Source organism: Opisthorchis viverrini (genome assembly GCF_000715545.1).
Source record: "Opisthorchis viverrini unplaced genomic scaffold opera_v5_659, whole genome shotgun sequence".
Lineage (NCBI taxonomy): Eukaryota > Metazoa > Platyhelminthes > Trematoda > Opisthorchiida > Opisthorchiidae > Opisthorchis > Opisthorchis viverrini.
This window is the reverse complement of record NW_008752331.1, coordinates 54,237-69,528: the sequence shown is the minus strand read 5'-3', so window position 1 is coordinate 69,528 and position 15,292 is coordinate 54,237. Positions and strand designations below refer to the sequence as shown.

The 15,292-nt window shown below is 42.3% G+C and overlaps 1 protein-coding gene across 1 annotated transcript in view; it reads right to left on the bottom strand.

Moving 5' to 3' along the window:
• Window positions 1-13,522, bottom strand: part of T265_11948 (hypothetical protein) — a gene marked incomplete at both ends in the record, with an annotated part of 30,607 nt that extends 17,085 nt beyond the window's left edge. The window contains 8 exons of the mRNA XM_009178792.1: window positions 2,457-2,856; window positions 3,462-3,610; window positions 9,381-9,554; window positions 12,489-12,736; window positions 12,780-12,879; window positions 12,913-13,178; window positions 13,213-13,412; window positions 13,453-13,522. Of these exons, the coding sequence (XP_009177056.1) occupies window positions 2,457-2,856; window positions 3,462-3,610; window positions 9,381-9,554; window positions 12,489-12,736; window positions 12,780-12,879; window positions 12,913-13,178; window positions 13,213-13,412; window positions 13,453-13,522 (1,607 nt within the window). The remainder of the gene's footprint in view (window positions 1-2,456; window positions 2,857-3,461; window positions 3,611-9,380; window positions 9,555-12,488; window positions 12,737-12,779; window positions 12,880-12,912; window positions 13,179-13,212; window positions 13,413-13,452) is intronic.
• Window positions 13,523-15,292: the final 1,770 nt, after the last annotated feature.

Here is a 15,292-nt window from a genome sequence, read left to right as displayed (position 1 = left end):
TGCATCGAACTGGATCCAATTTACGCACCTCTACGTGCGAGAGATCAACATCACAACCGAAACACTCAAGGAGGACCGAATAATGGATTAACAAACGAAGAAACAAGGAACTCCTCGGAATCAAATCAATAAAGGTCACAACGGAACTGGGAAGGACAAAGGTCAATCCAACACCGACCAGACTACGACGGCGAGGGATGCCAAATTCCAAGGTCACGTGGGCATCAGCGAATGAGGACACGGGATAAAAGAACAACCAATGGAACCGCCCGACAGAATAACTAGGCGCGGTCAATGGTCATCCCCGGCTACCAGCACGTATATCAACACACACGTAACACTACTGAACGCACAACCACTAACCCACCGCTACGCACAACTACGCACTGATGATGTCACCTCGATTGGTGTTGAAACGTTTGCAACCAAATTGCCCAGCTCAGCGAACAAGCCAACGACCATAGGTGAAGGCTTTCAGGTAAAAGGAAGCATGTTTGGTGTGTGAAATGGGCCGTAATTCTTGTTGGCGGATGACAGCCAGTGCAAACCGGGATTAGATCAATTCGATCAGAGCGGGGAACGCTGAAGGGTGTTTTCGCTGCCGAAAAGCCTTACTGTTCACTTGGAGACTTAGTCGTACTGGCAATGACAAACTTGTCACGTGGACAGGAGATCGGATACACAACCTTGGCACGCATTCGGCCCATAAGCAGTCGTTTGAATCGAATGTCTCAAAGGAAGCACCAAGATGCATGAACTACGGAGACTAAATCGCATATGACATCAATTCAAGTGCCAATGTGGCCGAATGCGAGTTACGCATGACAATGGCTAGCAATCTTTAATGAAGATTTCGCTTTGTAAGTGCAACCACTCTATTCTGAAAAACTGAGAAGTAATGTACAGCTGTTTCATCCTCATTGGGAATCATCAGCAGTGCACATCTCACATGAATCCGGAGTCTAAAACCCGTAACCTTCTGGCTGGTAGTTTGAACACTTAGCCGTTGGGTAACGAGCGGCTGGTCAGCAGTATGACTAGCTGGCGCTTACACAGGACACAGTGCCACTCATCCTTCAGTCACGAGATCCACATGACGTAGTCACAGGTGTTGGCGAACTCTAGTGATGAATTAACAGAGGGGGTTCCACTACTCGGGTGAATTTTTTTGTTCTTCCACTGAGCTACTTAGAGACTGTGGGTAGTTTGTCCTACACTAGTGACAATTCAATTGGGGGTTCTATTCTTGGCTTGACCTGGGCCTGTCTATCATTCACTGTCTCTCAGTTGTCATAGAATGTATTTTTGTTCTTTGGCATTGTGACTGAAGCGTTACATGGATGTAATTAAGAGAACGTCTTTTCCATATCAGTGCAGATTTGTCCTATCGTCTACTGAGTATGAAACCAAAAAAAGTTCTGGTAGTTCTCTGGAGATAATGCATCCATAAACGGGGAGTATAAATCGTAGGGACGAAGAAAGTGCAAGATAGTGACAGGTGGCATCTCATCAAACCAACTTGTTTTTGACACTTTTGTAACACTAGTTACCACATATGAGGTCCACCGGACCCGACGATGATGTGCTGGATGACGTCACCTACCATGGCCGCCAGAGAGAGACTCGGTCGTAGCATTTGACAGGTCCACCACAGCCCTATACTGATCACATGGGTAAGTTCAGCAACCAGAAACCGAGGATGAGAGTAAAAAGTTGGGAACAAATGCAGTCGATCACTCATTTTCTCAGGAATGGAGAAATATCCCAGAAGTTGGACTTCTTGGATAGAACCTTGTTATGCGAGTTGGAGAGAGACTGTGCCCGGTCAAACGTCTCCTAGATGTTTTCCAAAGCAAGTATTAGAGACCTAGTCTTTTGTGAGGACCAAAGTGAGTTATTCGCAGCGCTAGATGCATTATCATGCATTATCATCATCATCATCACCATCATCATCATCAAAAGTCAGTCTTTTGATCATAATGTTAACAGGACTAAAGAGTGCTTGGAACGGCATCGTGGATGAAGTTTCTTGCCAGAACGGAAGGTAGTCCTAGAAAGATCGGTGTTGCTTTGTCTACCTGTCACTGGTATCCGCCTAATCGATTTGCCTGCTGAAATAACTCCAATCTTATTCAGCCTTTCCTTCACTCTCTAGCAAGCGCTGTCAATGAGGCTATCTGCAAATCACAAAGAAAGTACTAGCGGATAGAACAGACAAGCGTGATTCCTGTGTAATAGGCCAGTTTTTGAACCGTGTATCCCTCCTTTTCATTGATAATAACATGTGAACAACATTTAGACAAGAGTTTGTATCGGAGGACGAACCTTAATCGCCAACAGTCCAGCAGCATGCGGTTAACTCTTGGCTGGACTGGCCTTTTGTGTAAATCTCTTTGGAACATGTAAACATAATTTCCGATCGTGAAACAGAAAAATCAAATCTTGCACCCACTTACTCCAAGCACCAGATTATACATGTAGAATCAGCGGACGCCGAGACACAGGATTTGTCGTCCTTGCTAATTTGGATGCAGGAAACAGCGTTCGTATGTTCGTGCATAGCGGCGACCAGTACTGTGACAAAGCTTGATTCAGGTATGCCCGCATCGTCACCAGCTTCCAGGCGACCGGCGGAATGACGATGGCGTAGACGACGGTGTCCAAATTTCTCTATCTTCGGGCGAATTTCTTTGATATCCCAAACTCGAAGATGGCCCTCACCACCCCCACTAATGATTCGGTTGCACTTTGAGGTTGAACATATCGCAGTCACACCCTTCTTGTGTGCATTGTGGATAGAATACATGAGTCGACCAGTTTCCGGATAGAATGCACGTATTTTACTATCATCCCAGCCTAAGGGACGATTGGGATTAATGAAAAGTGTTCATTATTATTTTTCTTATGGCAATAGGGACAGAAGTAATGATGACTATAATGTCGGTCATTAAAAAAGCAAGGAAACCAGTTTTAAGCAGTCCTGCCACAGCAGAACCAACCGAGCAATTTATAGTCACGAGTTTTAGATTTAAAAGTCTTTCAGAGAACGTAACCTCATCCAGACCCGCCATAACTTCGTAAGATATACGTCAGATGTGCCAGTCCAAAATGTTTATCTAGAGACCGAAAAGCAGTAAGGACGGCACTGACAACAAGCAGACTTCGTGGTTCCTAATAAACTTTCTTCGTCACACTTCGACCATACAACAGGAAACCAGAAAACGATGCATCTGTACCTTCACAATAAGTAATTTGAAAAAGATAGTAGCGCTAGGTGACCAGTAGGGTAAACTTTGGTGGAATTGGTGATACCAACTATTGACCTATTCTCTCCTGTGAACAATGAAGAACCTTTAGATTCACTGGTGTGACCGTTCATTGGCAGTAATAATGTCGGGTCAGCTGAACCAAGAACCGCATTGTAAGTCTAACAAATGTTGGTCGAACTGTGTAAAACCTACCTGAGAGAATCGCCGTCCCATCGGTCAAGATATCCAGGCAGTAACATGTCATATTTGGTATGGTAATCCGGAGCAGTTCTTGTTGTGTCCCAGTGTTGAAAACACGCACATCTTGGTAGGAGCATGTTGCAAAAAGCTCGGAGCATTTACTGCAAAATGGAAGGTTACCAAATGCATAGTTACATTTGGCTTATAGCTCGTTGATTTTAACAGATTTCCATAGTGGAGGTACGACTTCGCCCAAGCGGGGTTAGCTAAAAGTTCAGATATCATATAAACTTGGTTCAAAGTTGACATAGCAACTCTGACCGTCAGAGGTCAAATTAGACTCCGAAAACGGTTTATTCAGTACAGGCCGGTAATATACGAATATAATGGTCTATAACAAATACAGTAGAACAACCAAGCATCAACTGTAACACTCTTATAGCGTCCAGCTGCCGTGCCACCCGAAGAAAGCACGAAGACTGAAACACTCTGAGGTTGCCCAAGCTTATACAGGAGCAGTCTAAATATGCAGATGTTGGGTTCAACTCAGGGACTTTCAGGACTTAAGTTCGCGCCTCAACCACCGAGCTACCTTTGGCTTAGCCTTATTTGTTGCAGAAAATAACGTTCACTGATTTCTTCTTAAAGTGAAGATCATTGTCCCCCATCCCAACTGATTAGAACTGTGCTTTTCTCTACTATTTGCAGCATCTTGTGAAGAACATTCATATTTATCACAAATATGATGAATTTTAGTCTAGTGTATCGTGAGATATGAGTTGCACTACAAGCCGATTACATGCCATCGGTCACATGCGACAAGAGGAGGAAACTTGGAGCAGACCTAAGCATCTGTATATTAGGTGCCTTAAAAAATCATCATTCAAAAGTATAACCAGTTAACCCTTCTTTTGCCCAGATAATTTTAGTGAAACTGAAGCACAGTAGAATGGTGCACGCATGTATCGTGACTTTCACTGCAAGCTCTGATAGCTACTTGAACTGGACAATTTGATTGTAAACGTTTCATCAGCTGTCGAAATGATAGTGCATTTCGGGTGGAGAGGCATATCCGCAGCTCAGATAGACAGGTTTCTGTGATATTAGCGCTGAAGTCCGTTCTGCTCGATTCGTCAGTTCTTACGCCCTACAGTTCCTGGATAGTTCATCTGGAGGAATAAAAACCTGACCCGAAATGAACCAGTCCATCGAAACCAAAATAAATGGGCAACCAACCGACTTACATCCTGCTTGTTCATGCCCACCAGCACTTCAAGGTTCAAGGAAAGATTGGCAAAAAGAGCAGTTTATTGAGGGGAAACAAATGTGTTGTTTTGGAAAAGGGCAAAATAACTTCAATGGGCCTGTGTGAGATGACTTCAACTATAGTGAATATCTCGCATGGCACGCGATGCACTACTACAGTTTCCAAAGTCGCACGGACATCCTGGTGTCTCCTCAAGGGCATTTGCCCGACAAAATTCAACCCTCCAGTACCATCAGAGTAAAGTGCCAGAAAATAGGACAGGGAAAGTAAGGTGATTTCTGCTCTCATTGTGGATCTTCATCTGGCACTCGCCTCTGGTTCACATTCAATAACCCACAGGTGGGGATCTGTAAGTCAGATATCCTCACTTGATAAGTGAGACCTCTGAACACAAAATAAGCATGGTTGTAAATGAGCTGCAAATAAACTGTGATCGTTTTAGCAACTCAGTTTAGTCCGATTCTCGTCTCACCTTTTCACTCGTCCCCCTCTAGGTGGCGCAGTTTCAAGAAGTGCAACATTTATTAGTTTCTCACTACTCATTAGTAGTTTGGATGCTGATCGCATCACAACGGAATATCATCAGGTAGCTTTCTGCTGCTCTTTTTTAAAGGGTTTATTCGTACAAGTTCTGGGATATAAGCATGCCATGACAACTCTTCAGTTAACCGAAGGCTTATAAATGATGAACTGGTTCACCATAGGCGCCTTCCGAGACACAGCAGATTCGAGTCAAGTTTAACAGGTTACCAACGGAGAAATTTAGGCGACACGGTAACGATATGCCCGTAAAATATCAGGATTTTTGGAGACGGGTTAAGTAGTGCTATGGAAAACTAAACACGGTTGCTTCAACCGTGAAAATTTATATCACTCGCTCAATCTTTCGGATGCTTAATTTTGTTTCAGCTGAAAATAATGAACTGAGGGAAACTCTTATATCTATGGTTGACATTAGGACCTGAACAGAATTCCAATTTGTACGCTTTTACATGCAACTCAAAATTCCAACAGTTGGGCAAACTCAGAAGCATTTCCAAGAATTACAGCCCCAAATCCAACGATTAGTGAGCACAAGCGAAAACAAGGCAGCAATACTGGAAGCCTTCTTACCTTAAGCCTTGTGCGCATGTGCTTCATACTTGTAATCGCGGCTAACAAGTATTGGTATTGGTAGAATACGGGGAGTGTAAGTAAAAAGTAACTTTACATCGCAAGCCCAACAGATCACACTTCATAATTTATATGTTATCCTGCCTAAAATATGTTCCTCCATCTTAGGTTTACTTAGATAACAGAAAATTTTTGTTCATGTTGGCTCAGTCACTCAGCTTTTCCGGCTGAATTACATTGCAGGCGATATCTCAGTGCATTACCTCGATGATTCTCCTGTTTTGCCGTAGACAAATACTTGGGCGCAGTATTTTCGGCCGTAGGATGGCAAGTAACGCTTAGCTCTTTGTCACATCTTATGTAGGTTTTGTGATCAGGAATCCGCATTTACTCTGGTTGAGGCATTCCGTCTTGGTACACCAGCACAACTACAGGAAGCGAGTGGATCGGTTAGCAGTGTTTTATTTGCTTCGTTCCACTCTACTTCAACCAAAATACCTGGATTTACCGTCTGAAGGCAGCAAAGAACTTACATCAGATTTTGTCATCCAGCTGTGTAGCGGTTGAAACACTGGAGCCCGTTAGCAACTTAAAACCTAGGTTGACTGTATTTACACATACACGCACCACGCGTTATGGAAATCCTCATGTGTTGTGGTATAGCTGATATCTATGTAAACTGTGATGCTTCTTTTCTGAAATTAAGAGGTACACAACGCTGACAAAAACGATATGTTATCCAATAAATTGTTGCTGTGCTCAGAAGTCTTTATCGGAGTTTAGTCTTCTAACCACCTTTATACACAAAATGGTGGGTAACAAATTTCTACCGGAACTTTAAACTACAGAAAAAATTTGACTGGACGTCTTCTACGACCTAGTCGCCTCACAGAACCCATACGTTTGAATCACACTAAATCGTGCCCACGGTAACCTTCAGTCAGTCACTCCGGCCCTAGGTACTGTTTTCTTTACGCCTTTATGCATTCGTTACGCCACGTAACTTAACTTTGCCATTTAAAGTGATTTGTAGATAGATTATAAGTTAAGACAGTATTTGGAATTATACAAACGCCGCCACATCAACCACTTATAAAAACCGTATTATTGAATATTCAGTTGTAATGTTGGAACCGTTTCTTTAGCCAACCAGTGTGCATCTGGTACACAAACGCTGTGTACATCACACTAAGGAATTTAATTAATTATGCATTTTTCGAGAGCGGATACCCACCGAAAACAAACAGAACCATGAGACATCGGATATATACATGGTTAACTGAGTTCCTCGAGCTTTGTTGCAAAAACGCTGTCATACTTGTTGAGTTTAGCTCATGCCATTGTCTACTGAAGAGATGAAGGCGGTTGTGCATCTAGGAACAGGAGGTGGATTAATTTTGTTTTATAAGATGTCGGCTAGTTGTCTCTGTAGGTCCTAGCCTTAGAGGAAAAACCTCACCTACACGGCAGTAATTGGTGAGACGATAAGATGGGGCAGACGCCGAACTATTCGCTCATGCTTTCATACTTAAAGGTAGAAGTTATATAGCATGATAGACTACAGGAGACCTGATAGGTAAAAAATCTTTTCCCTGAGCCAAAAATGGAAAAGTGAGAAAACTTGTCGCTTAAGGACATTCTTCTGGTTGGTTTTGCCCTTACGAAGATGCATTAAATTCATGGTCCCGTGCAAATAATTCAGGCTTCAAAACGTTTAGACACTGTTTTACTTACAATATATAACGCTACGAACAAAATTAAACGCCATGTATTGAAATTTTTCCGTCGACTATCAGGCATGGACAGCTTTAATCCGAAATATTCATGGGGCTGGCTTACCTCCTTTTGGGAGCACCTGTGCGCACAAAGGTTTTTACGCTGAGCGATTTACCGTTTTAAGGGTCATCCTTGTTAGAACAAAACATTGATTAGCCATGGACAGCCACTTTATCCCATTCTGCGAGATATCAAGCTGCTACGTTATATAGTAGTTTCGTTTTCACGCCGGTTTGCCTTTTCGTCCACTAATATGAGTTATTCTGACTTGAAAGATCCTCGCCGTCTACTGGGCTTTAGTTTGACACTAATTGGACAATTCACTTAGTGATTTCGCATCCAGCTGCCTTAAAGTTACAAAGAATTAAATCACCGCTAGTTTCTCGCCGTCTTAGACAACGTGAAGCCAATCGAGTGCGGGTAAAACAATGGGTTTTATGCTGTGTTAAAGTGGCCAGCATGTGACATGCTTCTGCAAATCATCCTTAAGCAAATTAGTTATGCTTGGCGCTGGATCCCAAGGGATCGCTTTTTCGGTTGTGAGGTGGCTGGTGACTTTTGCTATATCGTCAACATCATCACCATCAATATCACCATCATCAGCACCCGCACCACCATAGTCTTCAACAGCACCATAGTTGAATTTAAGTACTTCCTAAAAATGAGCTCCAGAATTATGTCCAGGATGACTGACTGATGTTGGTTTACGATGGCGTCGGGGGATTTGTAACGAGGCAGCTATAAAGCTTCTTTTTGGTTATGCAACAGAAACTTTCATTTAAAAGTGTGTCCAGCATCAGAATCTGGGTTGGTAAAGCCGTGTATCGCGCATGCCAAACCATAGTTTGTCGAAGAGAACGCTGTTTTTCGTGCTCAGTTAAGAGTGACAGAGGCAAAGGGGTGGCCAACCTTGACCTGACGGAAGGAAAAGAAAGCGATTACAAGATATTTAGGTTCCATTGATGCTACTTGGCCACCAGGACAAAGACCGCGGAACCCTCCAATGCGCCTGACTGGAGACGCTGCAAGCCAGGGATGCTAATCAATGTCACTGACTTCCGCGTTGTCAATTTCGATCCAGATTATCTGAATGAGTGTTGAGAGGTGTAGAAATGATTTTGGTAAGATAGTTTCAAGTCTCTTTCTGCCTACCTTCATTTTTTTCTTCACAATAAGGCTTTAATATAAAATGTGACTGCAGAGCATCGGTGTTGAACACTGATGTCATGCTCTCTGTGATGACATCTTGATGACATCATGTTATGTAAACGAAGACAGAAACAAAAATGAATACAGATTCCTGTTTGTTTGGAAAATTTTTGATTTTGGTGCATTTGATTAGACAGAGTAAATAAAAAACCTTAAAGAACACTCTATACAACCGACGTAGGTGATGGCGCATACAGTGTCCTGTAGAACTGACTGGCTGGCTGAAAGATCACTCCCGGATTTGCGTCTAAAACTTGCCAACACCGGCTTTTTTACTGGATATTGCCAGACACACATACCAGTTTGATAAGCTGCTTAATTCTCTTTTACAGTATAAAATTTATAGTATCACATGTTTGGTATCTATTCGTTGGAAGATCAAGCTAAGTGCCTTCAAATATGGTGGCTCATGGCTCGCAGAAAACATTTGGTGAATAACAGTAGGTAGATCAACGAGTTTTCTGTCCAAAATTTTCAGTGTTTATGGCTTCCAAAAGCTTACAGGTTACGTCATCATCATAATTAAACTTGAATAGTAATGCTAGAAAATGAAATTTGAAACTTACTTTGGGAATCGGATATCATTTACAGCTGCGTAATGAGACGAGTAGATCAACTCCTGAGAGAAATCAGCGTGTTTAAACAGATAGAGATTGCATTTATCGGTTGCAACATAAAACTGATGGCCTTCTCCACGTAAACTGATAGCCGTTACTTTCCCGGACAACTTTTGCTCTTGTCTGTGTAGAAAAATGTGAAAAAATTAAGGCGCTCTGACCGTCCCAAATATAGCACAGAATAATTGTGACACACAAGAGACTATCTTGCTGAAGCAGCAGAATAAAATCATTTGGTTCTGTCACTTTCATTTCAGATTAAGGGTTGTCTGCTTAGAAAATAAACATATGACTAAGAAAGTCAATAACAAATTTCACATAACTGCGCTTCCGCACTGCTGTCTTGTTTGATATGAATATCAGTTCATTCGTTAGCTATAGGATATGTGAAGCCAGCAGAGTTGAAAACATGACGCTGAGTCTTGAACTCGTCATTTAGTGGGACCAGTTCAGGGCCAGTAAATCTAAGCTAAAGGCCAACCTCTCGCGCAACTTTTTCTCCGAGTCAGCATTATTCATCTGAATGGTAACTTTCAGGTATGCAATAGCACTTTAAGGGAATGCCTGCTAATCTTTGCCCACAAACACGATGAAATGCCGTATGCAATCAACAAACTAACAGCACAGCTTTTCCCCATTAAGCCAAAAAGCAAATCACTGCTGAGTGCACGTGTCCTGACTGAAAATACCGACAAAGTGGCGCTTTTGAGATAAACAGGATGCTTTCAAATAACCTTATTGTGGCGCAGTCATCCACTGTATAAACATTTAAATCTTTATAAAGAAAGCAGTTTCGCACTCAACCAAACTAATTTCTTACGTATTATCCCTAATTAATGTAGATTTGACATCTAATAACTTGTATAATAAAAAACTTACATCTATGTTGAAGAAGTGGCGACCATTTCAAGCGATACACAGCAATTAAATTTTGCAAACATGAGTTTTAAGGGCTTATTTGCAGCTTCTTGTGATCGAATAGAAGTCTATTTATTGCTTTTACTTTTGTGCAAGATGTTTGTTTTTACTCTGGCGCAACAACTGAAAATACGGTCTGGACCATTTTTAAATAACTAGAAAGCAAAAAAGAGTTTCCCAAAATTTCTACGACTACATGCAGAGTGCAGCACAAAAAGGTCATTCTAGATAGCGTTAACAAATATCTTGTAAGTTAGTTTCAGTCAGCTGTCGGTTGTAGAGTCGGTTTTTGTGGTCTCAACTCAAAGCTGTTGACTCAGAATGATAACAGAATACAGATGACGTTGACTGCATCCAGGTGCTACTGAAAAACAAACACCTCTGCTGAGTAATGCCGCAGGATCAAAACCAAAATCCAACGGGCATGTACTGTAGCTGAATGCGCTGCCTTTACCTACACAATTCTAGTAACACAGAGGCCTCTGCATCTGGGTAGGCTAGAATAAGCATTGTGTTGAGGCGCACATAAAAAGCATCTATATTCGATCAGATGCCCGATGTCAGTCAGCCCCGCGCGCAATGTCCTTAAAGAATATCGATAATGATAGGCGATGTTAAGTATCTCTCATGTACCTATGTGATCAAAGGCACCATAGAGACTCACATAGGCAGACATAAGGCAGCTGAAGCTGAAATGGGGAGCTGTCTGGCATTATACACGAGACGCACAGGAGATGGTAGCGCTAGGTGCAGATGTATGCTGACCACCGACTATTTAGTTTTAGTGCCTATTTTCAGAACAGTGGACATCGCTTGCAAAAGGGCACTTACCGATAAACCAAAAACGAACATTATTAGGCGATATTTCCATCGATTACAACGAGCAACGGTTGATCATTGCCTGTCATTACATTACCTGGATAACGATTAGCTCGTGAAAAAATAAAAATTGATCAGCTGTAATGTCCCGCCAACACCCGAGTTAGCATACCATGCAAAAGAAGCAGAAGGTCTGAGGTACTACGAGGTTTCCAAAGCTTTGACAAGAGCAATAGGAATAATCGTATTAGACTAGAAACACAAATTTTGGGTTATTATTTTAACCATCAAGCTATCCCAAGCTCATAGGATGTCTTATAAGGCTTGTATTGCTTTCGAAACTCTTCGGTTGAAGGAATGACTACCACAATAATTTTCTCACATGGACTATGAGACCACTGAAAAAATCCGAGTTTTTTTATTTAAAATCCAAAACATGCACTGTATTTTTCTTATGCTTCAGGGGCAACACAAAAATATACTGTGTAACTAACTGTGCATTCGCAGAATGGCTTTGTTGATCGTAAAACTTTGCAACGAACCAGCTGTTACTTTTGAATATCACATTTTGGGCTGCAAGACCGATAACGCCATTAATCAAGAAAAACAATTGTGTAGTGCAGTTGACTGAGCAGGCATATTCTTGGAGATTCTCAGCCACGATGAGCTATGAAGCTTAAAAATTGGCAGCGCTTTATTGGCTGCCTGGTGCTGACGAACACAAAATATTTTTTATTTTAGTAATGGTACTTCACCAAAGTTTTCAGAATATCCAAGAGATGGTTGGATATTGATATTAGTTTACTTAAGCTCACCACTAGCGATGTAACTTTTTTCGTCAAATATTTTGTGAATATACTGGAACACGTTAAATGTAGATTATATTGTAAGAGTGTTGATAGAAAAGCTGAAGCGACCGAAACTTTCGGCAGCTTCTGGGTGCCCCACTGATGGAATCGACTTATATTTCTTTTATGTACATAACATATAGGTATATGTAAAATCACATCATCTTTCTGCATAATTCTTACGGATGTGTCACAGAAGTTTTGCTGAGGCATATTTCGAATCACGCTATAGGAACAAAACCATCCTAACAAGATTGACAGGATTACGTTCGCTCAAAATAACTCTTTTTTTTAACAAATAACCGCTAATATAGATAACGTCTCTAATTTACCGAACATTACCAACGGAGAAAGGTTTTGTTCAACCAGCATGTCCAAAACTGAAAAATCGAGTTGGTCGAAAGTTGAACCACTCAGTTCCAAACGTGCGGAGACCACTCTTAAACCCATCACTATGCACTCCTTGACTCACTTTGTGCGGCTCAGTTTCGGATAGCACCGGTGTCCTTCCCGATTGTAGCTAATCGCACACTCCTGCACCACACCGTCTCCAGTTCCAATAAGTAGAGTTGAGTTTGACATGGCAGTTATAGTCGAAACACCTAGACTGTACTTGTTCTTTTCTGGTGAGACAATCTGAAGTAAAGCAGAGTGCATATTGATTCCAAGAATGTCCCCACTACTTGTACCACAGAAAAACAGGTCATCGTCCGGATACACCTGAAATATGCGAAGTCATGTACGTTTCATCTAAAAATCATACAGCAATGCATAGAACAGTTCTCTTAATCTGGCCAAGGGCGCAATCTCTTGGACGTATTTTCCGATTCTCCAAGTCCAGCTGCCAGATTCGGACAGTATTTCTGAAACAGTATTGTTGGAACAACACAACTTACTCTCCAGCTGTGATGAATTTTTCTTCGTCGAGGTTCGCGTAAGCCAAGGCCAAAGTTATCCCAGCACTTTGATGCTGGGCTGGGCTCCCACATATGGCTTCCTTCTTTCCTATTGACCATATCACAACACTCCCGTCATCTTGCCCGCCGAGGCTGGCAAGATACATTGAGTTAGGAGAAAAAGCCAAGGCCTGAACCTTGACCTTATGTAGGACGAATTCCGCATATTTTTCCCGTGTTTCATAATTCCATACAATTATAGAAGCCTTCGGGGTTTGAGATAGTGGTAAACTCGATTACTTTATAGCCCATATATGTGGTTTGTCCGGATGCAATATACATTCCGTTTTTGCTAACTGTCAGACAGACTATGTTATTCGTATGACCTTGTAGAAAGTGCTGTTCATGTGTATTCATGTCCTGGATTATCACTGTGCACCCCAAAGCGAAGACGGCGTGTTGCCTGTCTGGGTGCATCGTGAATGAATGTGGAATTTTCCCTACGTTAAAAAGAGAGTGTTCGTCAAACATTTTCCTTACCATTTAATCCTATCACTCCTGAGAGTTTCAAGTGCTCAAAGCCTAAATCTTCCTCTTCAACTGGAGACATTTTGTGATTATTTGTACTCTAGAACCTATTTACGATCCACCGCCAAATTCGAATAATTGCTAAAAATCGTTAGAGTAACAGAAGAATTTTGAGATATTAAAACAACCTTTATGTCCAATGGACACAAAAAGCCTACTTGCGAGCGTGCAACTAATTGCTCGAAGTCTCATTTCCTTATCGTGTGGGTAATGTTAAAATCCCCACTCGTTCTCTCTAATCTTTTAAATAAGTGGATTTGGGTGTAACTGATCAAAACAGCCGTGAAGGTTAGGAGGCATGAGATACAACGGCGTCGATAGAAAAAATCTAAAAAGGGATGGCTGCAAGCTAAATGGACCCAAGAAAGGTGAATACATTTGCTGATCTAGAAGCCAAGTACTAGTTGGGCCAGAGTATGTGCCTAGTTTTAGGAAGGTGAAAACTTTGTCGTCGAGGTAGCTAGCAGGGGGCTAGCTGTTGGACTATTTGAAAACGGGCGGTATTTTATTTGCTCACCAAAGCGTCATGACATCGGGTCCTTGTTGTGCAGAAAGAGGGGTTGATGTCAGCAGTGACAGTGGACAAGTGGGAAGCGGACAGGCAACAGCTTCCCAGATAAGTGGTAAGAATCGTAGCTTAACTGAGGTCTACTGCATCAACCTAACAGGAAAGTAAGATTAAGGGTCACCAGTCACCGAGTCAACTCCAGAAAACGAATGGTGCATGGCAAAAAACAGCCATTAGGTGCTAGCTGTGACTGCTTGTAATCAAGAAATCATAAGTTATTAGCTTTTTGTGCATATGATCGCTTTAGGTGACAAGAGGGAAGAACATGTGTGCTATGTTTGAGTGATGAAGTGGACTAGGGTTGGTGTGACCCCACTAAGATGAGAGTGGCAACACCTTGCACACCGACGTTAGCCGTAAGCCTCACAGGTACTCTCGAGGTACCCCATCCATGAATGTTTTTTAATATTTATTTATTTATTTTTTAGAACAAACGGGAGGACAGATGTTGTCCGCTTGTATTTCTTGATATTGTGGGGCAAGTGGCAACCGGAACAAGGCCAATCCAGCTACAAACAAACAGTAACGATGGTCTTTTTTGGTTTTCCCGAATTAAGGGCTAGGCTCAGAACCACCGGCGATGGACGATACACCCGTGCTACTGGAGGGGTGGCGAGTATACGAACGCACCATGGTGCAACGTAACAGGGCGACCCTCCCTGCAGAGCGTACCCGTCCACCACACGAGGTTTTCATCCCTCGTGCATGCTGCCAGATCTGCAAGGTGGAAAACCATCCAAGCAGTCATAAGTGCGGCTTGTGCATTAATAAATAACTCCAGCTACCGGATATTTTATCCGGTCAGGGGGAAAGTCAGGCCAGTAAAACAGCTCAGTCATTTCGAACAAGCGAACAGCGAACAGCCACTGGAAGAGGCAAGTCGCGGGAGTAAATGAAATATCAACTACCTTTTGGGCAATGGGAGTAGAATGGAGATGTTCAGAGCCTGTGTACTATGGCAAAGCGAAAACGAAGCATTGGCGTGAAACACTCTGTCAGGTACAGGTGCATCAGTGCTATGTGCATGTGGGAATGATTGGGCTGTGGGGCCAAACAAGTATTTCATTCATAGCGCATCTTCAGACCCACCATTTGATATGTGCGCGCTGCGCGTATTCAGGGGATGCAGAATATTTTGGAACAGCGTATTGCGTAGGCTTTAGTTTGGCTGAGGTTATTTAAATCCAGCGAAAGCAAAGCACCAGACATTAAATAGAGCTGACA